We start from the raw sequence: 27080 nt of genomic DNA on the forward strand, positions 1-27080 counted from the left end.
CCTTCAGGAGGTTCAAATGCTGGTTGACAAAAGCCACATATTTGGAAGGCACTTAAAATTCCATATGGCATTTGATTCCGTACCAAACAGTATTTGAATGTTAAACACACACACATTTAATGGATTAAAAGCTGTCTAGCAGACAGATCTTGAAAGCAGTGGTCAATTAGTACCTGCAATTGAATTGTTGACTTCCAGAGACAAGGCTGCACCCCGGGAACGATGACCCTGGAGAGCTCCGGCTTTGAAATGGAGAAATGGCTCAGCCCACACGTGCAGGCAGCTGTGAAACCCAGCTGCTGTTGTGTCGGCACAGACCCGGGGCTGGTGAAGGTTCCTGCAGAACAGCTGGACAGAGATACCCACAGATCTCCTCCTTCGCCTGAGTAGTAACTGCCTGGCTCTGTCACACTGGTTTGCCCAGTTAGAACAGTTTGAAAGAGGGGAAATATCTAAAGTGGCACAGCAAGGATGCCCTTCCCTGTCCTTTTCCTGGGATGTGGATTCTCCTTGCACCCATCCATCACACATGAGATGCTGCCTCACAGCAGAAGGTGCAGACCAGCCTCTGCCCTTACCCACTGACCATGTGGAGGCACCTCACCCATCACCCACAGGTGAGCTCGCTGTGTGGAGCCAAAAAGGCAGAGACACCCAGCAGTAAGAGGTCTCCTGGATCTGTTCCTTCTGCCACCAGCAGCAGATACTCAGGGATTCCTGAGAGCTGGAAAAGCTGCCCTGCCTGCAACTGATCTGTGCCCTGCCCCATCCCTGCCCTGCTTAGTGAGTGACCAACAGCCTGCCTTTCTTCTAACCAGGTTCCTCTAAATGCCAGAAGTGCTCAGTCAGAGAAGTTTTTTAATGCCATCTCTACACTTCAACAACAAACAAAGCCACAAAATGTCCCTGTGCTCACCTCCAGGGCAGGGGATCCCTGGGAGGAGATGAGAAGCACGACTCACCATGTCTGCTCAGGCCCCAGCATGGAGGGGAGGGGAGGGGAGGGGAGGGGAGGGGAGGGGAGGGGAGGGGAGGGGAGGGGAGGGGAGGGGAGGGAAGGGAAGGGAAGGGAAGGGAAGGGAAGGGAAGGGAAGGGAAGGGAAGGGAAGGGAAGGGAAGGGAAGGGAAGGGAAGGGAAGGGAAGGGAAGGGAAGGGAAGGGAAGGGAAGGGAAGGGAAGGGAAGGGAAGGGAAGGGAAGGGAAGGGAAGGGAAGGGAAGGGAAGGGAAGGGAAGGGAAGGGAAGGGAAGGGAAGGGAAGGGAAGGGAAGGGAAGGGAAGGGAAGGGAAGGAAAGGAAAGGAAAGGAAAGGAAAGGAAAGGAAAGGAAAGGAAAGGAAAGGAAAGGAAAGGAAAGGAAAGGAAAGGAAAGGAAAGGAAAGGAAAGGAAAGGAAAGGAAAGGAAAGGAAAGGAAAGGAAAGGAAAGGAAAGGAAAGGAAAGGAAAGGAAAGGAAAGGAAAGGAAAGGAAAGGAAAGGAAAGGAAAGGAAAGGAATTAGCAATGTCCATGGCATCTGATAACTCACTGTAAGGAACTGTGGCTGTAAGGAACACTCGTGTTTTAATGCCATCCAATTGGAGTGGGAGCTTGTCTTCCCAACGTCTGGTGTGCTGCCTCTGCTCACAGTAGAGCCATCCTTCCTGTGTCCCTCCTTGCAGCAGAGCCTTCCCTTCCATCCCCTCCTCACAGCAGAGCCGTCCCTCCCGTGTCCCTCCTCACAGCCAGGCTCGTTATTAGCTGGGGAAGCAGAGGATGTCCGATGGCGAGGGGGGAATAAATCATTGTTCCCAGCTAAATGGAGTAGTGCAGATCTGCTGGAAATGCTGCTTTACCAGCAGTGCAAATAATGGAGATTGCACGCGCCGGGGCCAAGGCAATGAGCCACCACACTATTGATGGGGCATTTGTACATCTGCAGGAGTTGTGTTTCACAGCTGGCTTTAACAAAGGCGGTATTGCTGCTCAGAGCTGAGGATTAATTCTGCTCCTCACCATGCACAGGTTATCCCAGCCAGACCCCAGAGAAGCTGAAGGACAAGTGGTTCTTGCTGGTGTCTCCCCCTCAGCCACTCATGTGTTTGTGGGGTCCAACATCTGTGTGTGTGTGAGGGAGGATCCCTAAAATGCATTGGTAAACAAATATTCACAGAAATGCATTCTGTATTTAATCTGGGGGAATTATCCACTGGCAGACATGAAACCGAGCCATTACCATACTGGATCCATCCCCTTTTAGCCTCAGTTCCTGTTCCTGACAGCCACCAGCACAAGATGCACTGGAAGAAGATGAAAGGCACATCAGGACATGAGGAACACCTGAAGGCATTATCCAAAATCCTGAACAACCTTCCACACTGTAGCTATTCTACTGGCAGAGAGAATAAGATCTATGAGAAACATGATTTATCTACACAATTATAATTTACATTTTAATGAATGATGCTGCAACAAACACATCAGAGTATCTCATCTCTAGCATCTAATTCTGTTGATGCCAGTCAACATGTTCCGCTGTTCACCATTTTTACTTGAAACTCCTGGCACCACTGGCTGTGTAACCTCTTTATTCCACTCCCCAGGTATCTGCATCTTTGCCCAGATTAAAAAAGGAAAGCACCCAAGTGGTTGACAACCACTTCCCAGTGGGAACCCCGATGGGAGCAGTGACTGGAGAATTCCCAGAAAGCCATTCTGGTAGAATTCCCAGAAAGCCATGCATTCAGTAACAGGACAGAAGAAATGAATGAACCCAGGGAGAGACTTACGGGCTTCATTCTCTGCAGTAGTTTGCAGAAAGTATATAACAACATATTATTAGTGTATAAAGATGAAAAGCCCATAAATCTGTACAAGAAAGCCCAGAATCTCTACCAAAGAAGTACAATGAAAAACAAAATTACAGATGAAAACTAGGCATCAGCTGTGACAGTGCTTGCTCAAGTCAGAAAAAACAACCAGGATGTCAAACCGGTGCAATAACTCACTCTTCGGGTTTACTTTTTAACCAAAGAACTGCAGCTTCTCATTGATTTTTTCAGCATATTTAAAAATAGATTAGTACATTACTGCATCTGTGGTGGGGTTTTTTAAACAGATGAAGCAAAACAGCATTACAGATACTCCAAGCCTCCAAAATTTTTAGAAGTGTGACTTGTTAAGTAGTTGTACACATTACTAGATAATTTTCTATGAAACAGAAAAGTCAAAGAGGCTTTTCCATTAAAAGTATCTCTGCCTTGATCCCACCTGCTCTGCACTGGAGCCTTTTATTCCACTCTGTGTGTGTGTCTGCCCTTACAGAGATCCTGGAACCCTTGGGTTCAACTGAGCCTTATTACATTTTAAAGCCTTTGGATGGCAGCAGCAAAGTGTTCTGCACTATAAACCAGAACACAGCTGAGCTTTGATGGGTATGCTGCTTCTTTCTACCCCACAAAACACTTTCTAAATGCTATTAAAATTTAGCATACACCATAATAACCAGGCTGCCTTTTTTTCCTCATTTAAGTCAATTGACTTTCAAGTTTTATCTTTCCACATACTTTGAATCAAATAAAGTTGTTTCTGCAGCTCAGGAGGAGGAGGATGTGGCTCATCTTGACGAACAGCAGCTCCATGAGAAAAATTTTGGGTAACCAAATAAAACTGCCAGTGGCCAGTGGAGACAAAGTAGAAAAGTTCTACATTTTCTGTCTTTTCCAGCTATTAGACAACTCCAGAGTGACGGGGAACGCAGAAAGCTCTTGTCAGCATATTCTCCGGGGAGGGAGACTGCGCAGGGAGAACAGGAGCAGGAGGATGCAGGCAAAGGTCACTTTTCACATAAACTGGAGGGGTACTGATGCGAGGCTGGGACCAAAAATAACTCCTGAAACTACAAACCCTGGTGCAGTAAGGGAAGCGAACCAGACAGTGGGGTCAGGGACCCTGTCTCACCCAGAGGGACCCCACGCTCCCACTTCATCAGGAGAGCTGAGCACCGCCCTCGTCTGGCTTCAAACACTTTTATATTTAACCACGCTGTGTTGCCCAAAAGGCAAGTAATTCTGAAGGAATGTCACTCAGGGAAGACTCTTCAACTGGAGCTATTGCACTCTTGTCTCAAACGTTACAAATATAATTACAACCATCAGCCTGTGCTAACGAGTGGGAAGGGGAATGATTTGCATCCAAACTGCAGCCACGTCAAAGCAGAAGATGCTTCTGAAACAGGACCCAGCAAGGCACTGAGCTAGTAAATCCTTCCATTTAAAGTTTCAGATGATATGTAGGGAGTTATGGCAGAAACTCCTCCTTCCAGCTGAGTCAGGATGCAGAGGCTAAAATGAGCCAAATCTGAGTTATCTTCAAAATAAACAACACAGACAATGAAAAACTCCCCTGCCAGGAGCTGGGCCCTGTCCCACTACCCATGTGGGTGGAAGAAGGATGTGGAGAGAAGAAACCATCAGACATTGGGACTAGGACTTATGTAGACTGCCGGAAATTTACAGTAGGTAGAAAGAAGAAAACTCTTCCTCAGCTCAGGCAGAACATTACAGAAGCCTCAGTGGCAGGATGATTTATCATGTGTCAGTCTCACCTCCTGGCCCAGTGATGGAAGTTTCATCGTTTGGAACACTGGAGGTTCTACAAAACGTTAGGGAACACACCCCAGGGCATAATCCACCTTTGGCTCCAGCAGCAGGAGGAATCACCCGATAAGATTTTCCCTGCATCTGGTTTCTATGATTCAAGGCTTTGGATTACAAAGAAGTGAGGAAGAAAATGTTGCACAGATCACACCTGATTATCATTTCCTTCAGCTGATGGCACTGGTGCCACAGAGCGGGGGTGGGAGCAAACTGGAACTGCATTGTCCAGGGGGCCACTTATGCCCCAGCCTGCTTGCTTTTCACAGGTACTTATTTATGAACAGCCTGAAAAGCTGGGGCATTTATCTTCTGGTAATTTCCTCCCAAAGCAGGTGACCAGACAGATACAGTTCTTACCCCACAGTGACCAGAGCATGTGCTTGCTGTGACTTATTTGCTCACCAGCAGGCAGCCTCCTGCTGTGTGCTGGATTGGCTTCTACAGAGCACACAAGCAAGCCCTCCCTTAAAATACTCAGGAAACTCTTTCCCTGGATTTTGCCCCCTTTCCTAACCTTCCTATTTCCAGACAATACAGAAAGTGGGAAGCACAGCATCTACAGATCCAGGCTATGATCCAGCATCCCAGGGATACTCTAAGACACTCTTCCACCTCATGGGATCTGGGGATGTTTCCAAGCAGCTCTCCTTAGCCACGCACATTTGGCTTGAGGAGGGTTGTTTATAGTCACTGGCAGTTCCACAAACATCGATGATTTAGTTCCCCAAATATTTGTCTCCCATGAAAGTCGGGAACCTCTCAATTTTACAAGAGTTGTTACAAGTCAGACAAAAGCTATTAATAAAGTGTGAAACCTACAATATCCCCCAAGGGGGATGGAAAAAGAAATCAGCGCTGGAAGGAAAGATCAAGTGCTGCTCCAGTGACAGATGGTGCTCCACAAAAGGTCAACCCTTGGCTCATTCTGCTGCTCATTATTTATTAACAATCTTTCTGACATTGGCATTACTGCAAGAGTCCAGCGTTATGCAGATAATAAAATGCTATTTTATAGTCCAAGGTCTCCTGCAGGTACAGCAAAAAGTTTGCAAAGTGATTTCAGTGTTGCAGGGCACTTTTGAGGATGCCTGTGCCAGGAGAGCACAGCCAGCCTGCAAAGTGAAGATGAAATGGAAAAGTTTCATGGCTCACATGCCTGGCCTCTTGCTCTCCCAGAGTTTTCACCACCATTTCCCACATCTCACCCAGAACAGGACAGCCAAGGTTAGGTATGCCAGAGTCTTCACTGGCTGTAACAGCTCACGGGTTACATCTGCCAGGGTCTGAGAGGAAACCTGTCCTATCCAGCTTCCCCACACCTGAGGACACGAGCAGGGACTGCACTGCTCCTTCCACAGCAGCCGCGGCGCAGTCAGCGACCACAGCGATGCAGCAGAGCGTGAAGCGACATGCGGAATAAATAAATAGACTCCACAACTCGATGTAGTTATGAAGTGGGTATGTATGCCAGCGCCCGGCACAAGCGAGATAGTTCTCCAAAAACTTGTGCCCCGAGCCTCAGTCTGACCCACATCTTTGTTCACAAAGGTGTTCCATATGCAATACATTACACAACTTTTTTCATGCATTTTCAACCCCTGGCCCCCCTGTCCTCGCCTCTCATGCTAAATAGGTCCCTGCCCTTCTGGGCATGTGTGGTTTGCTGTGGTGGTGGCGCGGGTGGTCTCTGGTGGTCTCTGAGGCTGAAGATTGTGGTCTTCCTCCTGTTTGAACTCTTGAACTTTTCTCCTCTGTGCATGCGCTTTTCATCCTTTGGTGCCTATCTGAGTAGGTCTGTCGGTCTTGATAAGCTTGGAGACAGAGGAGCCCCTTTATCTGGGTTCTTTGCATCTCCTGGTCTTCTCTGGCATTGTCCTTTATGCAAGAAGCTTCAGAGATTTGCATTTTCTTATGCCCTTTGTACCATGGCAGAGGTTTCTCAAGTAAAAGGTTAAAATTCAACACATAATTCTACAAACTAAAATTTAAATGTTTTTATTTATTTTGTTAATTCAAGTGAACTCCAAAAATCTCTATTTCAAGTGGGAGAACCTCCTCCCACTCCATACCGGGAACAGTCCCTGTCACACCAGGAGAGCTCTGTGCTCCCCAGCAACAGTCCCCTCTTCATTAGAGCAAAGAACATGCAATTGTTTTTCTCCAGCTTCAGGTGTGAGCAGTCAGGAAAATTAGCTCAAACAACAGCCTGCAAACTGCCCCAGCCCAAGAGAGCCCAGAAACATCCCACTGGCAAAATAAGAGACACTTCCACTGCAGTGAGCCCACTACTGCCTCAGAGGAATGATCAGCATAAGTATGATTATATCAATAAAAAATAAAAACATCATAAAAAGTAGTCGGGCAGAGATAAGTTTATGACTAATTATGAATAGCATGTCATGCCCTGACTCCTTGTAAAATAAAATATAGTCTATTTTTACCATCTGCTCCCATGACTTCCAGATAACAGACAGGTTTACTTCCAAAGTTGTACCTTGTTTAACACATCAAGAGTTTCAACCCCATGCAGAGAAACCACCAAAGGCTCCTGCATCCCACAGAACTCATGGGAGCATGACTGTTTGATCCTCCTTAATGTGGCTTATCAGTAAATATCCACTGAAATTCATTGTAGACACAGGTTAAGTTCTACATATACATCTACAGGATTTATGAAGTCTCAAAATATTTAGGATATTTAGGTTTTTATCCAAGAACTACAGGAGCAAGCACCAGCAAAAAATAAATAAAAATCATGTATTGATGTTGGCAGCGGTTTGGGAATCAGAGCTACAAGCAGGGTGGGGATTCACATCAGTGACTCCAGTACCCAACCATTTTACTTTGACGAATTCAAAATGGTGATTTAACGTTTGCACTATAGATGCAGACAAAAAACCTGCAGAATTCTCCCTCCCAAATCCAGAGGGAGCTGCTAGCACTGCCTCTGTGGTGTGATACACCCAATTTGATTGACTCTGGAACAATGACACGGTGCTGGCAGCCAACACACGCTTTCTGAACCCAGTGTCCTCCTAACAGAAGCCCAGCTTTGGCCATCCAAAATGTTTTACTAAAACAAAGTCAGATCACTTGGTCAGGAATGGAAAAACCTTTCATATTCTCCCCACACTAAACTCCGGCAATTTTCAGCAGTTTGAATTTATGTCTGTAAAAAGTTTAATGAACTTTCAAAGGATTCCAGGGAAGGAGGGAGTAGTGGCAGGCATTATCTCTGGGAACTGGTCCTCCTGTAGAGCAAGGGTGAACCAAGAAATGAAAAGAAACGGAGGGTCCCTGGGGCAACTCAGGAAATGGCCCAAGGCTAGGAGATGAATGACAATCCTTGCAGCCTCCTAATGGAGCAATAGCCACGGGACATTCCTCTTACTGTGAGCTTTTTGGAGCCCAGGTTCTGCTGACTGTGAAGGCAAATGTGTATAAATAAACAAAGAGCACACTGGCAATGATGTTAAATGATGCTTCATATAATTATCGCTATTCTGTGGTACCATTAGCAGGCAAAAGCACAGAATCTTAATGACCAGGTTCGCATGACAGCCTGGATTTGTTGTCTGACACCACGTGGCCGTAAAACCTCCCCATGAACACAGCTGCTGATGGCACAAGACCCACAGGCAGACAGCAAGAGTCTGTTTTAGCAACAGACAGCCCATTTTGTGCATGGAACCAGCAGAGTCTTACTGCTGGAACCTGAAGTGAGGCTTTCTCCATTTACCCACAACCCGACAGGAGCCAGGCTCTGGTCCAGCAGCTCTGTATTCCCTGCCCTGTGTGGGAATTCCCGTCCAGTGTGGACCAGGATGCTCATGGACCAGGATGTTTGTGGCCAGGGCCTGCATAATCAAACAGGGTCCTGCTGACCAGAGGCTTTCCAGTGCCTCTGCCCTTATTTCAACTCTAACAACAAATCCAGGTATTTCAGAGTTCTTGAGATTCATGTGAGTGACTCGAAAGCTTCTCCACTGAGGCCAAGAGCTTCAGGCCAAATGTTTGAAGGTTTTGGTGGGCAGACTGCACACCACTTCTCGTTACAAGAGAAGCAGCAGCAGGACTGGACTAAGTCAGTACTGAAGCACCTTCCTTACAAGAGAGGACACTCTTTACATCATGTAGCTCTTAATGAAACCAAGCCACAGCCACAACACAAACCCTACGCAGCTCCAAGGCACAAAGCCTTGGTATTTTATTTCTCAGCTGTATACCTACCACTTAACTCTGAAAAATATTACTTATAAAAGATGATTCCTAAAAGCAAAGTTTGGAATTTTATTACACCTCTGGGCTAGATTGGCTGATCTTTGAAGAAATAGGGTTGTACCCTTTTCATCTGATATCCACAGGACAATATTTTAGCAGTGAGAGAGGTCAAAAGAAATAGATCCACAGGGCTCTTGGCACATGATGCATGTTTAGCCAGCAAGGCCAGCACTGCCAGGCTCAAAGGGCACCACACAGCCTTAATAATACAACACTCTGGAATTTGATGGATTATCCCTACCAAAGTGGGAAGATACCATCCAAAAGGCCATGAAGCAGATGAAGCATGTGAAAAACACTCAGAAATGCAGACAAAAAAAAAGAGAAAGTAGTGCAAGAAGGAATCCCTGTGACACCACACTCATTAGCAGTGACACAGAGACTTCTTAACCTCAATAATCAAACGTCCCTTCCCATTTTACAGAGCACGCAGATTATAATAACCACTTCTGCTATCACTGCTGTGTTTTATCTTCACTTTGCTGTGTGAGCTACTACAATTATCCCTTTCAGAGCTTCATTTATTCCCTAGAGAAGACAGGACTCCTAGGCAAAGATAGCCATGACGGCTTACGGTGTGGAGGAGCTGCTGGACCAAACTGCCCTAGTGCTGGCAGGTAACACCTGAGGACCATGCTGGTGGGAGTCAGGGGCAGAAGGATTCCTCCCTTGTTCTGAGCCCATCCCAGCTGGCTGCTGCCAACTCCCACCTTTAACACTCTACAGCCTTGAAAATGTCACTGTGTCTTCAGGAAGGAAATGGCTTATTGAGAAGTCATTTGGCTGAGGTCAAAACAAACTGATGTTTTAAACCCCAATCATTTACACTTTTATTTCCCTACCATTCCCTAATTTCACGTCTTTCCAAGTCTAGGTCTCTGCAGGCCATACTTCAGTCCAAGGGCAGGTGGTGAGCCATCCACCCAAGGTGCTGGAACTGCAGCAGGACCAGCCAGGGACACTAAGGGAGCTGCATGCTGGGCTTCTTTCCCTTCTCTTCTCCCTTTGTCACAGCCAGCTGTGGCTTCTGAGCTGCCTTCCTCCTCTGCCAGAGGACCTGGGGCCTTGTCTGCATTTGGAACAGGAGAAACATTCCCACAGGCAATGAGAGGGAAAATCAACATGGACAACAGAAACAGTTTGGAATTGCTATGTATTGAAAATTAACTTCTATTTTAACTACAATTTAATCCATACTTTTCTTTGGTAAATATGCCAATAGGTGTTTGCTGCCTGCAAATTGTCACACTAAGCAAAACATCAAGTCAATTTGTTTTAAAAGAAATTGATTTGAGAGCATTAGATTCATCAGCATTCCCTTTTTCCAACTGAAAACAGGGTCTGAGTAATGACTCAATATTCTACCCCAAATCAAATCTTTAGTTTTACTTTTTAAAGTACCTGAATAACTTTTTTAAACACCTGATTAACTTTTTAAAGCAACCCATGTCTGCTGGGACACTGCCCATCCATCACCACGGCACTTCCCATCCAACCACTGCCAAAATGTTCCCAGGCAGGAGCTCTGCAGACAAAGCTGTTTGTCCTGAGCAGACCCCATCAGCTCCAGCGAGAAGATCCATCAGCCCAAATTGCCTGCAGATTGCCAAAGCCAAGCTTCCTCCTAAATCACGCCACGCCATGTCCTGGTTGGAGAGCCAGCTCTCAGGGCACTCCACTGCCGGGTGATGAGAAGTGCTGACATGTCACTGCCTCCAGAGCCATTGGTACAGCCTATGGTAAAAAATGCAGCGCACCCTGACTCGGGGAAGAAATGATCATGTCTGGCTCCAGATCAGAAGGCTGAAGGATAGCTTTATTAAAACTACACTATATTACATTAATATACTATTTAAAGAGATATTATACTCTTCTACATGCTTACTTCTTACTTACCTGTCTAACTAACTACAAACTCGTGACTCTGCTGAGAGCCCGAGCCACAGCTGGATCCCACTGGTCACTGACCCCAAACAACCTTCACCAGAACCCAACCCAGCAATCACTGCAGGTGAACAATCTCCACACCACATTCCACATGGGGAAAACAAAGGAGCAGAGATAAAGATTGTTTTCTCTTCTCTTCTCTTCTCTGTGCTTCTCCTGAGAGACAGAATGATGTGTCTCTGTCCAGAGAATGTGAATGTCACAGTACAGCCTGCAAGTAGGGCAGCTCTGAAATTCAGCTGTGCCCCACCAGCCCCAGGAGCAGCAGCCTGTGGAGCAGGGGAGGTACGGCATCCCGCCCTCGGCCTGTGCCTGCTCCCACCAGCAGCAGCTGTTTCTCAACGAACACCTGGCAAGTGTATTTTTAAACTGCATCCAAGGTTTGAAGGAGCTGCCTCCTGGGAAGGTCAGGAGAGGATGAAGAGGCTTCCCTGGGGCATCTGGCTGTTCACTCTTTACCATGTGGCATGTGGCCATCGCCCTGTAGCACACATCCTGTCCCAGGGAGGGGGACAGCCAGCCCCCACTGCTCATTTCACGGCACAGGAACTGCCCTCTGACTGCAAACCACCTCTTCAGCTATGGGACCAGGCAGGTGTTCCCACCACAAGGCAGGAATGATACCAAAACTGCTTCACTGGGCACCACTGCCTCCCCTGGCAGACCCCCCTGTACCAAACTGCCATGAGAGCGCTCATGGAGGTGAACCAGCCTTCCACTGTAAATGTTTGGACAAATACTCTCAAAGCTTACATACTTTTCTTAATTTTGCTTTTTAAAAAAACCGTATTAGAGGTCTCCCTTTTGGCATGAAACAAAGAAATGTGACTTTCCACTTCCCACTCATTTTATTCCATGCTGACATTGCTGAAAATTCTATTTTTAAATGGAATTTCTTTCTGATGATGTATATTGGCAATCAAACACAGACACAGCATGGTTTTCTGACAAGTTAAAATTCTATGGTATTTTCTTCTAAATAGTCTTATGCACTGATTACTTAGAAGAGTGAATTCCCTGCAAAGCTGTACCCAGGCACTCGGTTTTTGCTCCAGCTGATAAATGTAAGCAATAAAAATATGTTCCATTCTACAGCAGTGCCTATTAAAATGTAAACACCACTGGAAGATTTTGAGCAGGCTACAGAAATGCTTTATTCAAAAGCAAAAGGCTGTCTGAGGCTGCCAAAACCTGGCACAGCGCATCCATTCGTCAAACAGCGCCTTCCACCAGTCAGTGGGACAGTGCCACAGGGGTCTGGAGTTGCCACGGGAGCAGGACATTCCGTGGGTGCACAGCGCCCCGTGTTCTGCTGGGCTGATGGGAGAACCATGGCACCAGGTGCTTCCCCTTGGCCACGCTCACAAGAGACAAACTTTCCTACCTCTGAGGTCAGAGGTGCATCTACAGCCTGCACGAGGCAGGATGCTGATGAATCGAAATTCAAAATGTCCCTCGTGAATAATTCATTGAATGTGTGCGAGTAAGCTATAGCAGTGTAAATATATGTACTGCTACAAACAGATATGTATATATGCAAATTAACAAAGGAATGGCTCAAGTTACCCACATGGAAAAATCCCAGTGACCTGAGGATGTTTGCTTCATATGGCTCTGACACCTCAAAGTGTAACTAAAGAAACAGCCTGAAATTTATCAAACCATGAAGCTGTCCTTGTAGTTCACTCGAGACGTAACAAATCCTCCTCATTTATTTATATTTGGTTTTTTTCCTTAACTCAAGTTTCAGTCTCCCAACCCACCATCTCTGCCACCTCAATGAAGTCCCAATTGCCCTCGTCACCAGGAGCCATCAGCTCAGCACCACCTCGTCCATACTTGGCAGTGAAATTAATGAATAACCATTACCATGGTAGGCCAGCAAGTGCATTAAAACCCTGGAATTCATATAAACAACACAAGAACATAAATGACAGACATAGGTGCAGGGTCCATCGATCATCTCCTTCTCCCTCACAGCAAGAAATGTGGGATCACATTAAAAATAGAACAGACACCTGCAACTAGACGGGTATTTATACAGAATATTGTGACAACTGTCATTTCACATTAGTCAGCAAGATCCCACAGGACTTGGAGAAGTATTAACTGTGCTGCATTTTTTTTTTTCTGGCAAAATATAACAAAATCCACTTTCTTTATGGCTTCCTGGTGGGGACTGCTCCTCTCCCTGAAGTCATTCATGAAATAAGGATGCACCTCCAAGAGCCTGGATAGAAAACACTTTACCTAGGCACCGGAGTATGGAGAGAGGGGGAGTTTTTGTAATTCTTCACTTGGGACTCATCCATGCTTTTTCACGATGTTTTGATGACACCAAACTCAAAAAATGACCATGAATGACCCAGAGTCAAGGCAGACCCAGTGCATGATGGTTATCTGATTAATAATTTAATTTTGTGAAGATCAAATTGTGAAGATCTGAGAAGGACTGTGCACTCCTAAGAGGCTATTTATTGAACAAGTTCCTAAAAGATCTGGAAGAGGAAAATTCCAAATTCCATAGTCAGAAGTACAGAGGCACTTCTGTTTATTTACAATAACAAAAATGCTTTGCCCATACGGATGAAGCGTTTCAAGGTCTTGCTTGTTACCTTGAGCCTCATGCAATAAAAATAGGACTTTTGTGAAGGTCCTAGACACTCCTTTTATTTGGTGAAAGACATTTACATCACTGGAAGCAAAATGTATCCTCAACAGCAATGTAGTTCCTGTCAAAAAACACACTGTGCCCTACATTTTACCATCATCACAGTTAATCATTTATACACTGTGCAGAGGCATGTGGTACTCACTGAAAAACACCAAGGCCCACTGTGTGTCCCAAAAAACATGGAGCAAGTACAGGCAAGGTGAACAAGGACAGAGGAAGAAATACCTTGGATACAACTTCTGATGGACAGGGCTGGAGAGACAGGAGATGATGGACAAGGAGAGACAGAATTGGAAGGGACAAAGGGAACTAGAGAAACAAGGGTGAAATCAGGACAAGAATATGTCAACAAGACAAAACACAAAAAACTTTATGGTGAAGAGGAGGGTCTTGAAACAGATGGAGAAAGGGCCAAGATGCCACCAACGGGTTCCAAAGAAAAGGTGACAGAATTGGGAGGGCAGACAAAGAGAGTGCTGAGTGCACCAGTGGGTCAAGGGAAGCCACGGGAAGGAGAAGAGTGTTATCAGAGCATAGGAAGGCTTTCAACAGCAGCAGCTGAAGGAAATGGGGGAACATCTGTAATCTTCTGCAAAGAGCCACAAAAATGTTGTTTCAGAACAACTCACACAAGAGAAGAAGCAGAACTTCCCTGATCAGAGCTACAAGTAAAACGTAATGTGGCACAGTGGAAAGTGGAGAACCGATCTGCCTGTCATTTAATGCCACCAGAAGCATTTTATAAACACACATTAAAATTCAGGTTCTGTTTCTGAGTGCCTCTCGCTGAGGGAACTGGAGAGGGCATGGCCTTGACTCATGTCCTGGCTGGCACCGAGGTCCCCAGCTGTGCCGACTCAGACCTGTGTTCCCGACAAAGGCCATCTGTCAGTGGCCCCTGACACCCCAGTTTTCCCTTGCCTTGTCCCCGTGTCCAGGGCATCTGGGCTTGTTTGTACCAACAACGCTCATGGTGAAGCACAGCCTGTCACACAAGAAGCACAGCCTGTCACACAGCTCCTTGTCAGCTGGGCTGGGAATTGGCTCAGTGATTCAACCACGCTTGCCTCCCATCCCATCAGTGGTTGGTCCAACCCCAGACATCACCTGCCCAGCAGAGGGGGACAGGCCACCTGTCCCAGACTCTGCAGGGCTTGGAGGAAGCTGTCATGGCACTCTCAGCCAGGTGGAAGACATCCAGCTGTAGGCTCCTAAAAGAAAGGGGATAGAACCAGCACGGCCACACACTGAATGTTTGACCAGTACAAGTGATCAGTCCCTTGGAGCATCATTCCCAAGCCTGCAGCAAGCTCTCCACCTTTGCCCATCTTTGCCTCATGACCAACATCTTTTTGGAAGATAAAGGCACAATTGAATTCAGGCATCAGTAGGTGGGATTTTCCAGTGTGTGCTGTGCAGGCCGAAATGACCCTGATACCTTAAGTTTTAGCTTTCATATTATCCAGATTCTGTACTGCATCAGTATATAACTCTGAACTCCATATAAAGTGTTAGCAAGTGCTCCTCACAGTTCAGGCACACAGAACAATCCTTTTCCAGTCGGAGAATCAAGGACACCGTTGCAGCTTCAGGCCCAAAAAGTGTAAACAACAGCGAGCTGAGGAGAGCAATCTGGGAGGATGGGACTGCAAACCTAAAGCTGTAATCAGACAATTAATCCCAATATGTAAACGGACCAAAACTTATAAAAGTGTGAAAACTCGTGACCGCCATCCGTCTTGGGTGTAGCCTTGGTCAGGCTCTTGCACTGCCCAAGGTGTATCCTTGGATGGCCTTTCAATAAATCTACTTTATTCCTTTAGCACTGTCTAGCCTCTGTTCTAGGGAGCCTCTCAAGGCATCAATGCCAGCTGTTCCTCTTGACCTTGCAATCTCTATTTTAATTAATATGTCCTCCTGGTGACAGAATATCAGGGATATCAAGGAACATTACAGCTAACGATCTTGTACTTGGGGGTTTTCCTCCCACCATGGACTTTCAACAACTGTTACACATTCTTCTTTGATTTTGATAATCTCATGTTAAAATCACGACCTATCCCCAATCCACTTCAGATTTTGTTCATTTAATCAAGAGTTCAGCAATTTCAAATATGTTTTTACAATTCAAATACTGGGTGGTTGTACACTGAGCCAATCCTTTCATATCTGAAAAGTTCTCCAATGCCAACCTCACAGTTTTAATCTTACTGGTACTGCAGGTGATCTAGTTCATCTTACAGATGATTCTGATTAAATGAGCTTTTTTTCTCTCCAGTTCTCACAAAAAATATATAAAATATTTACAAATATGAAACAATGTTCTTCTTCTGCTTAGAGCAACACTTGGTGCCCAGGTGCTGGCATTTCTTAGTCATTAAAGAAACTAAACCTAAAATTCTTTAAAACTGTTTTATTCGATACTCTATTGGGGTTTTCCTCTTACAGCCGTTACTGCACAGCTCTCATAGGTTATATATAAAAGAGTTATTTTTGTGGATAAAATACAAGAAGAAGTCAATAATCTTTGGCAGACAGCCTTCATTGTTCTGCTAGCACAAGCGCATCCAACTGCTGATGACCCTTAATGTTTCCCTGATGTTGTTTTCTGCTATAAAATGGAAGATCTAATATATGCTGAAGGTCAGTCACCACCAAAGACTGCAATCAGTGATAGCCTTCATAAACTCACTGAAATTTATAATATTGTGCAACATCCTCTGTCCTGTCACATCAGTGACTCCATCGATGTGTCCTCTGCCCAGGATGCTGCAGAGCTGGAAGTGCCCCCACTTCTGCACTGTTCCTTGTGCACAAGGAAAAGCCCATCCATAGACCACACCTGAGCACGTGGAAGCTGCTGGCACAGGCAGTATAACCCCATAAACACCTGACGATGATACCTACATTCCCCAGTGGCCACCCCACCTCTGCTAGGGACACACACTTGTACTTAGGGCAACAGCAGCAGAAAATCCATCCTTTCAGTGATCAACTCTAAATGCACAACATCTTTTAGAAAAAATTGTAACTAAAACCTAGACTTCTTGCCATAGCTTGGAGTCAGGCAATTATGAGGGACTTTTAATAACTAATTTAGGTAATTAAAAAGTCAAATATACAATATGCTAGAAGCAGCATCAGTGTGTCACTGCTCTGTGGCACGGTGCTCCTGATCCTGGCCAGTGGCTCCAGTGGCTCATGATGGCTCCAGTGCCACTGGAACACATCATTGTGGCTCCATGATGGCTGCAAAGGGTTTTCCATCCAAGCCTGAGCTTGGCTCATGTTGGAACATGTTTGTCACCAACATGTATAAAGTATATTGGGTAATTGCTGCTGGAATTTAACATGTGCTGTATCTCATCTAGGAGATGCAATTTACTGGCTGTATTCCAGTAAAATAACCTTATGGCTTTCTGTCATGATAAATAACTGTTAATAGCATAATGGAATTAATATTTATTTTGAAGCTATGCTGTCTATTCAAATAAAGTTGCTATATATAGAATCATCCCCACGCCACTGGGCTTCTAAATGCTGAGAATTGACAAGACAACAGGCAAATATTAAATTCCAGTTCCCTCTAGCTATTAATAAACCTTTTGATTTTGGGTTTGTGATTGAAACCCTTGTGTCTATTTTATACGGCTATGATAGTTCAAGAAGTGTTAATTCAAATGTGGGACAGACGAGGCAGGAAGGGTCTGGGAGCTCCCTCTGCCTGCCCAAGAATGGAGACAGTGTAAGGATGGTGGCTCTGAATGACCAGGCTTGGAGCTAGGGGCAGAAACCTCAGCAAGCGTTCACAGGCAAGTTCATGATTTAACACACAAAAATGTATCATGTTTTTGTCTTTATAAATGTACTTTTCGTAATTTCAACAAGGAGAGATTAAAGAGACACTTGAGTCTAACCGTGTCTCCTCTTCACGGGCATGAAGGGAAGTACACAGAAGGCAGAAAAGGAGATGGCATTTCACCTTTTAAAGCTCAAAAACATGCTTCCTTTTAGTAGGAAAATGCTAAAATAAATTGTCCTGGCTATGGTAGGACATTACACACACAATGGAAACCTGCCTGCAGGGACAACAGTGAGCCTGACCAACAGAAGGACAAGGAAGGGCCAAGCCACTGCTCCCATCATGCATGCTCAGAAGAAGTGCAGCAGGAGGATTAGGCAGTGCAGCAGAGTCACAGGCGTTGCAAATCCTCCTCACAGTGCTCCAGCATGCTCGTGTCACCTCATCCTGCTTTTATTCAAAATTTCTTCATGGCAACAAGCACACAAAAACTGCAGGCAAAGTGTAACCATCAACAGAAACGCCCACACAGTATCAGAGAGTGTCTGGGGTCAGACAGAAGGCAGAATCTTCACAAACATATTTATAGTGCTCTAAGACGCTGCAGTCCTCTGGAGCACAGGGCCTTTTGATGGAAAAACACCACGGATTTGTCGTGGCAACTGACAAGGAGCCGCTCCAGCAGCGGGGTGCTGTCCGGCCGTGGTGGGGGCTGGCAGAGCAAAGAGGTGCTGGGGCACCCAGCCCTGCCACCACCACCACCACCACCACCACATCCCCTGCAGAGCCACCGAGACGTGCCCCAGGAGCCCTCGGGCTTTGCACTGGGAGACCAGAATCTTTAGTGATTGATTTGGGTGCCTGAACTCTTCTCCTCAGAAGAGTTCAGAGCTACGGTACCTTATAGGGGGAACTCAGCCGAACACTAAAGCGCAGCTCTGCCAAGCGCTGCGGTTAGAGATGGACATCGAGCCCTCCCTCCCTGGTGCGTGGAGCTGTGTCCAGCTCCTGTCCGTGGAGCACGGAGGGACTCCAGCTGTGGGGGGAGCATCGCCCCAGCACTGAGCAAGGCTGCAGCAGAGGGCTGGGGGTGCGGGGTCCGGCTGCAGCTGCCATGTGCAGCCCCCCGGGACGGCAGCGGGGTCTCTCCCGCACGGAGCACGCTGCTGAGCCCCGGCAGCCACGCGATGGCAGCAGAAATGTGGGAACGCCGCAGCGGACGAACGCGTTATCCCGCCGCTCCAAGGAAAAGGTATTCCGCAAAGACGAGGCGACTGCTACACGTGAGACAACGTCTGCGATGGTTTTAGGGCAAGCAGAGAGTAGAAAAACGGTTTTTCTCCCCGAAATACAACAATTCGCACTTTGTGCATTCCTGGTATTACCAACAGGCTCACTCGGGCTCCCCCGCTGTAGCGCCCACACGGTACAGCCGTCTGCCCCGGCAGCCTCAGTCCTACAGCAGACACAGCAAGCCTCAGAGCACAGCTCCTGCTTCCCCCGGCAGCCTCAGTCCTACAGCAGACACAGCAAGCCTCAGAGCACAGCTCCTGCTTCCCCCGGCAGCCTCAGTCCTACAGCAGACACAGCAAGCCTCAGAGCACAGCTCCTGCTTCCCCCGGCAGCCTCAGTCCTACAGCAGACACAGCAAGCCTCAGAGCACAGCTCCTGCTTCCCCCGGCAGCCTCAGTCCTACAGCAGACACAGCAAGCCTCAGAGCACAGCTCCTGCTTCCCCCGGCAGCCTCAGTCCTACAGCAGACACAGCAAGCCTCAGAGCACAGCTCCTGCTTCCCCCGGCAGCCTCAGTCCTACAGCAGACACAGCAAGCCTCAGAGCACAGCTCCTGTTTCACGCCAATTCCTGGGTCAGCCCCGGCTGGGAACCAAGAGAACCCCTTGCTGCTGCTGCTGCTGCTGCCAAGCCCATCCCTACTCCCCTCTGTCATGTCTCCCTTTCACTTCACCCCAGGGTACTAGTGGGCAATTAATGCTTTTTATGTCCAAAAAGTGTCCAAACACCATCTAATTAATCTTCATCCCTTGCCTATAAAAAAAGGGAAGTAAATGACATCCTACAAAGGTGTGACCATCCAAAGATGTCGGATGTCTCTACATTCTAAAATCCCCTCTTGGCAGGTTCTGTGTCTGTGTTACTTGCTGGGGAAAACACCAGATTGTGTTTAGGACCTCCAGCACCTTCAAACCTTCAAACAAAACTCTGCCCTCCCTGCTCTCCCTCCCCACGCACACCTTGGCCAGCAATATCCCACTTTCCAACAGGAACTCAGGAAATTAAAATGTTTCATGCACCCTGATGCACACAGAATTAGCAGCAATACAGCAAATGAGGTTTGCCTTCCTGCCCAACAACGAAACAAATAAAGAGGAGCTCACTAAAAGCCAGGCAGGGAAGGCAGAGCCACCGAGGTTCCTCGCTTCCCGCGGAAGCCCTTATCTCCGTCACAGCCCACATTGCAATTACAAGATTACAAGGCACATGCTGCTCCAGCATCTGGATCCTCCATGCAAACACAGGGATCCCCACAGAACCTCTTAGTCTTGTGAGGAATGGCTGGGATTCTCCTCACAGCACGGCTCCCACTGACCCCTTTCCAGGCACCACTTCCAGGGACAGACTTTGTCTGGAGTTCATATTTGTCCACGCAGGCACAAAAAGAAACTGTGTGGTCAAAAAGGTAAATGCTGACCACCAGCTCTGGTCCAAAAAGCACTGATATTTATTTTGTTTTGCTGTAAACTCATCTACATTATAAACCCAGGGATAAAGTCTGTACCAGTACCCCTCCATCCCCATCCCAGTCCCCAGCACATTAAACCCAGACCACAGAGCCAGCAATCCAATCTCCATATATTTTACTCTCAATGTATTTCATTTCTGGCCACCAATCTTTAGATCTCCTATTGGATTTTGTTTTCATAAATGGATTTTCCCACAGAGCTGAAAGAAAATAGATTTAATTTCGAATTTCTCTAAACTGAAATAGTCAATATAAATGTCAATGTGTGTTTGTGCCATGCAGCTGGTGAGGCGACACAAGCCTCACATTTCAGAGGGATGTGGGGACCTGCCAGTGTGTTGTTTTGTGTCTGTATACTTGTTCTAATGCTTTCCTTCATAAGGATGACTAAAAGTATATATATATTTATTAAAAATTTTGTTTCGCTGTTTTGTTTTGGGGATGCAAAAAGCAGTATAATGTCTAGCACTGCTTTGCAGGCAAGTCAAGAGACAAAATTCAATATCAGCAGAGGATTCTGCAAACTGACATCCCCACAGACCCATCACAGAATGGTGTGGATTGGAAGGGACCTCAAGGACACCCTGCCATGGGCAGGGACACTTCCACTACTGTAGGTCCCCGGTTCCCTCTCTCCCCCCAGCACGGGGTGCAGTTGCAGCACCAATTACTCAACAATTCCAATCTAGCCTGATGTTAATGTCATTAGTCCGCAGAGATCCTTTTGGAGTAATTTACATCAAAACTGTCTTTTTACATCCGAAGTGAAAAATGCTCAGACTACAGTGAATGGGATTTGAATTACAACCCTACCACATGTGGCTCAGCTTTATTCACGCTATTTATTAAACAGGGGAAAAAATGATGATGCAGTCAATTACAGAGCAATTACCTGAGCGCTGCTGCAAACCTGTTGCCTTGCACTGCAGGGATGGTGGTTGCCCTTGACTTGGGCAGAACTTGCCCAAGGCCCTGATCTTAGCTGAATCTTCATTCTGAGACACCCAGATACTAGGAAAACTTCTACTGATGAAGGTAAATAAACTGTGACAATAAAGTATTAGGAATGTTATGGGTCTTGTGAAGAAAAAAATCTTCTGGACGTGTACAGGGCATTAGGAAAAGAAGCCAAAACTCAAGAGAATTTGCTGTGACTTCATGTTACTGCAGGAGAATACATCAGGGCCCTGATATACAAAAGGATTATTGATATGTATGCTCCCTTCTGAAGAGACTCCCAGGAGATCCATTCTGGATTTAACAATAATCCATACTCCCCTTCAGAAATGGCAAAACAATGCTCCCATTTCCCAGGACTGCCTCCAACACAGGAATCATTAAGATGCCATCACAGCCCTGCATTCCAGGTGCCGTAAACACCAGTTGGAACAGGAATAAATCCCAACCACAGCTCATGAGCAGTCAACACCTCCACATTTCTGCACAAGCATCTGCCTGTGGTGCCCACTGTGGAGACGTACACGCTGCAAAGGTGAGTGTGCCACAGCAAAGGTGCGTGTGCCCCAGCAAAAATGGGGAGATGCTGTTGGTCTCTAATGAGCTACAGGGGGCTAATGGAGAGGCTGGTTATAAAGGGGATCAGTGAAATCTCAGGAGAGCTGTCAGGACAACGCTATTTGCAGCAATAACGAAGAAGAGAAAAGTGCCCTTCCTTGCGAGCAGTTTCTCCCTTGTTCAGGGCCACTTGTTTGTGTTAATGTATGCACACGTGTGTGTCATATTTCCAGAAAGCCTCTCACATTAAACTCTCCTTTCTCCTACAAAGCCATTCCACAGTATTTCTCTGAAATGCATTAAGCGGACTGACTGAACAATGTGATCCTAATTAGTTTGCAAACTACACAGCTCACCTCTGAGGGTGAGCAAAGCCCACATAAATTAAAGTGAATTGCAGTGAATTGGCTCAGGCTGCCCAAGGAATCACTCTCCAGATTAGGGCTGCTCCAACGTGCCACCTCCAAGGCTCCCACCCTCCCATGACAACTGAGTAGATTTCACCCACGATAGCAGGGAATAGAGAGATGTAAAACCACTTTGCAGTTCAGTATTCCATGGTGGGGCTATTTTGCACGATGCAGAGGAGCCCATTTGGTCATTTGCCAAAAGCAAAAGTCTGGTCCTTCGCAGGTGCCATCCCCACTCTGGTGATCCAGGGCGAGCACAGCAACACTGCCAAAACCCAAATGCTATGGAAACCTGTGCAAAGTTTTGATGGTGATGTCCCAGGGTTTGTGCAGTAATTGAATAATCTAAAATTTTCATTCCTGTCCTCATGGACTAATCTGCAATAGTGTTAAGGGACTGTTATGATATTAATTAAATACAAGTCCTGCATACAAAATTGATACTTCGCATCTCCATCTCCACAAGGGAGTTTCTCTCTTAATAAGACTGAAATCAAGTTTTACTTTTTTGGGGTTTTTTTTTTAGGAATTCATAAAGATTATCATATTGTACCAAGGTAACTAACACCCAATCTACAAGAGACCAAGGCATTTCAAATACAGAAGCTCTGGTGCTTGGAGTGGGACTAGGGGCACAGCTCTGCCCCAGCCTTGGGACAGCCCTTCTCCATAACCACTTTGCAGGCACTGGGGTTTGGAGAGACTAAAATATCCTCAACACAGGATAAAGAGCAGCTTGATCAGTGTCAGCCTTCCAAAACACAGATGACGAGAGGGAACTTCACTATAAAAACATGACCTCGTTTTAATTCTGGCATCGGTTTACTACGAATTCACGTGAAGGCGCAGTTACACTCTCCTGGAAAAGTTCACACACAAGAAAAGTCAGAAATGTGTCCTCTGAGCCTGGCGCCTGCGACGTCGATCAGCACCATCCGGAATCATGGCACAGCTATTCCAACACTCCCCTTACTATTATTTATTAGTTAATATTTTTAATTATGTGAATTGATTAGGAACACATCACCAGGGATCCTAATTGATTAGAATTTTTAAAAGGATCACAGACAAGAGATTCCACAAAGAATTGCACAAAGTGGTGTATTAAGGGAAAGGCCAAATTAACTTCTCCTTTTTGGTTTATGCAGCCTTTTCTAAAAGGACTGTGATCAGATTAACCAAGTAATACCCAAATCCCTCCTGTACAGCAATGCTAACCAAGGCAACAGCTTGAGGATTTCAGCCATTTTAATTTAACATCCACTTGGTTAAGTAGTTTATTCCTCCTAATCCATATTTATTTAAATGAGTCAAAGTAGTTTATTCCTTATTTATGTCCTAAATTTGTTTTAGCTGCCTCACCCATGCTCACCAAATCCTTCTCTGGGGTTCTGATAGACATCAACATCCCTCAGGATCTGATGTAGACTTTTTGTTTCAAAAATGTATTTTTCTATTTACCCAAAACTTGGAAAGACAAAGGAGCCGTCACATTGACAACACTTGGGAAGGCATCAATTATTAAATCTTCTAATACAAATCCCTGTTCAGAACTGGCTGGTCAGTAGTTTCACAGGCCAGCATGTTCCTCTTCCCTGCCTCCGAGCTGCCATTTCCAGAGCAATGTTTGGATGCTATTGATGCTCTTGGCTGTCGGCTCTGCAAGTACTTTTCCATCAGTGCGACAATGATCCCTACTTATCTTCTGGCTGCAAGAGTCGCTGAGATGATCTGGCAGTGCCACAAGGCAGACAGTTATTTCATGCCCTGTTAAACCCTAATGCGGCTAACTACAGTATCACTCCAAATTTGAAAAAAGCCCTTTTTTTGTTATTTTAAATCTGCTGCCTACGTGTCCAAGTTGAGAACATTGCTTCCTTTTAGAATGGTGTCAGCAACCTAAACCTAAAATGCTGTCGGTGAAGTAGCAAGGTGTACTGATTGAGTAATTAATTAATAAGGTTAAAACTACATCACTCTGCCCAAGAAGCACCTGGAAGTCAAGAAAACAGACGACTTCTGCATCATTCAGAACAGAGACTGGCAGTGACCACCCAGGTGCTGCCTGCGGATGAGAGGGTGCAAGTACCTTCTTGAAGATGGAAAATCAGGTACTGAAGGGCTCTCAAGCTGGAGAAGGATGTAAGAATGAATGGCTAAACCCTGGTACATCCAAATCACAAAGCAAATAGTTTAACACTTATTTTCCTGAGTGGTGAATGTGATCAGCCACAAGGAGGATCCCTGAAAGCTGTGCTTCCTCCAGCTCCCATGATGTGCCCATCTGTATTTGTTACATTCCAGGAGACACACTTCAGTAAAATAGAAATTAATGGGTTCAGTGCAGGGTCCTTTGAGCTAAACGCAATCACCACCACATCCATGCAGTCAGGCACTAAAGGGCTGGATAGCTCCAGCTTTGGAATAACCCCAAGAAAGTCCCATTTATTTTCTCATGCGCTCATGTGGCAGCCAAAGGTCATCAACAATCTCTTGCTACAGGTAAAGGGACAGCACAGGGTCTGGTGTTCTGCATTGTGAAAGTTTAGAGAAGTTAATTAAATCACACTCTGCAGACCCGAAACAAAAACAAGGCACCGTTTCTGCGATGACGACTTTTTTTTTTCTTTTTTCGTGCTTGTCATAATAAAACATTGTTATTGGATGTAAAAATTATGGAACAAAGTTATGCCTCTCTGGTGTAATATAATGCAATCCATTTAATACTATTTTAAACCCCAAAACCTCATTAGAGCAGACAGAATGTAAGAATGACAAATGGGCTAGGAGGAAGCTGGAGCACGAGATGAATTCTGGGCACTCGTCCCCTTCCCGTTGCTGGTGCTGACTTCGGGGATGCTGGGGGAGTGTCAACCACCAGCACCACGTGGGGAGAGCAGGGTGCCCACCACCCCAACAGGAGAGATGTTCATGCCTTGCAGAGCATCTGCCAAGGCAGGCCTGGGGGTAGCTGTAAAGCTCAGCTTAGCCCAAAGTCCAGCCTGGCAGCTGCCAGACAGGCCTGGAGACACAGGTGAAGCTCTGCCTGTCATGGGCATCCCAGTTACCCCAACCCCAGCCAGGCTCACAGGCTGTCAACTGTAAAATCAACCCAGCCTACACAAACACACACCCGGCAGCCTCCCGCTCCTTGGCCAAAATGACACAGCTGAGCACTGCAATTACACATTTTAACAGCCTTGGACCACTTTGGCCCCAAGTTTGGTATCCAGTGTTGGGAATATAGCCCTGCTGTCTTAGGAATGAGCTGGGCACAGTTCTACGGCTTCTGCTACCAGAAAAAGTAATTGCTATTTAATAAATATTAAACTTGGATAAATGCACTTGTTATCCACACCTGTGCAAACCTTTAACATCAGAAGTGACCAGACTGATCAGAACAGCTCTCTCCTCATGCAAATGGAGGTTAAGAAAGAAAAGGGGTGTCAAACAATGATGTATTTTAGAACAAATGAGCTTATTCCAAAAATAAGGCCTCAGGTGCAATCACTTGCATGAATGTGGTCTGAGTGGCTGAATACCACCAGCAGAGCAAAGGTTCTATCAAAACACACATGGATTCTGGGCCAAATTCAACAGAAATTCTACTCCTGCATACTGCAAGACCAACTCTATCAGCACAGAGAAATCACAGCAATTGCTACCAAAACTTAGCTGAGATCTGTGAGAATCAAATTGGACCCATTCCAGCTACCATGGTTACAGAGTGCTGTGCAGCCCACCCTGAGGTGTCGGGTTGCCCTTGGGCAGTGCTTGTTACAAAAACCAAAGAGTCTACCAGAAGACGCTCAGCGTGGAGACACTCTACAGTCACACAGCCCAGCCAGCAGCCACACAGGCAGACAGCGAAGCTGTACTCACAGTTTGCTCAAAGGAGTAATAAAGGACAAGTATATTTGCTGGGAGTGGGCCGAGTTGGGGTTTAACCCCAGCCAGAAACTAAGACTCAGGCCAGGGGGAGCAGATGGAATTCAGCAAACAGGAGTAGTTTTCTCAAGGTGTGAGTTTGTTGGGTTGAGGTGTTGGGTTGAGGTGTCTTGGGGAGCCGTCACCTCCCCGCCCAGCAGAGCCCACAGCCACCCCCACCATGCTCCTACCTCCACTCCTTGCACCTTCAGTTTCATGTGATCCTCTCTGGTGGTCTTCCCGTCTTTCCTTTTTTTCCAGCAATATCCATCTTTCCTGTATTTCACTTTCTTTCTGTTGTACAGGATCATAGAACCATTCTGTGGTCTAAAAGCAAGAAACAGGTTTGGGTTACATAAAGCAGCAAAACCAGACTGAAACTAGACTATGGAACAATGTCCTACAGACCAGCAAAAGGCTCCACAGAACAGCAACAGTCAGGATTTGGCATCAAATAAATGCTCCCCTTTTGCTGCTGTTACCTGGCTGGTGATGTCTGTGATCTGTAAACACTTCCACGAGGATCTTGTACCTAATGCAGGAAGTGCCAGTGACAGGTTAAAGAAAAAAAAGAAAAAAGAGAAAAAAAAAAAGAAAAAAAAAAGAAAAAAAAAAAGGAAGTCTGATAAATAGCCAATGTTTTCACTGGATGTATTTTGACTGCTACATGCTGAAAATTAGAAGGAAAGAAAATTTAGGGGGAAAAAAAAGATTGTTGTTATTTAATTACAATTTCGCTCTCTTGCTAACACATCATCAGAATGAGATTCCAACCACCTCCAAGGCTGCACCAGGACATGGATGGTGGCTTTAAATGACAATAAACAAGGAAAAAAAAGAAGGGAAGTATAAAAGCACTAGCTTATTCATTGGTTTCAGTGTTTTGCTTAGATCAGTGCTAGACAGGGAGTAACCTGCTCCGTTCTGGGCACCTTCTCAACTTCAAAGACACAGGAAAACTTTTTCCACTTAAAAACTACAAAGGCAATTTGAAATGTCCTTAAAGACATGGTGATGCCCAGCAGACAGGAGCCACTGTAGCTTGGGTGTAGAGAGATTTTGCTGTTTGCTACGCCAAATTACAACCGAGGCAAGTCTGTTGTAACACAGAAATAACAAATACCTTCCAAGC

General features: G+C 46.0%; 1 protein-coding gene across 9 annotated transcripts in view; it reads right to left on the bottom strand.

Annotated features, from left to right (window-relative positions):
- Positions 1–27080, bottom strand: part of CAMTA1 (calmodulin binding transcription activator 1) — a 242457-nt gene that overhangs the window by 133979 nt on the left and 81398 nt on the right. For all 9 annotated transcript variants that reach the window (XM_068171512.1, XM_068171511.1, XM_068171510.1 and 6 more), the window contains one exon: positions 26140–26275. In XM_068171512.1, the coding sequence (XP_068027613.1) occupies positions 26140–26275 (136 nt within the window). The remainder of the gene's footprint in view (positions 1–26139; positions 26276–27080) is intronic.

The sequence above is a fragment of the Anomalospiza imberbis genome, chromosome 23, assembly GCF_031753505.1.
Source record: "Anomalospiza imberbis isolate Cuckoo-Finch-1a 21T00152 chromosome 23, ASM3175350v1, whole genome shotgun sequence".
NCBI classification, from domain to species: domain Eukaryota; kingdom Metazoa; phylum Chordata; class Aves; order Passeriformes; family Viduidae; genus Anomalospiza; species Anomalospiza imberbis.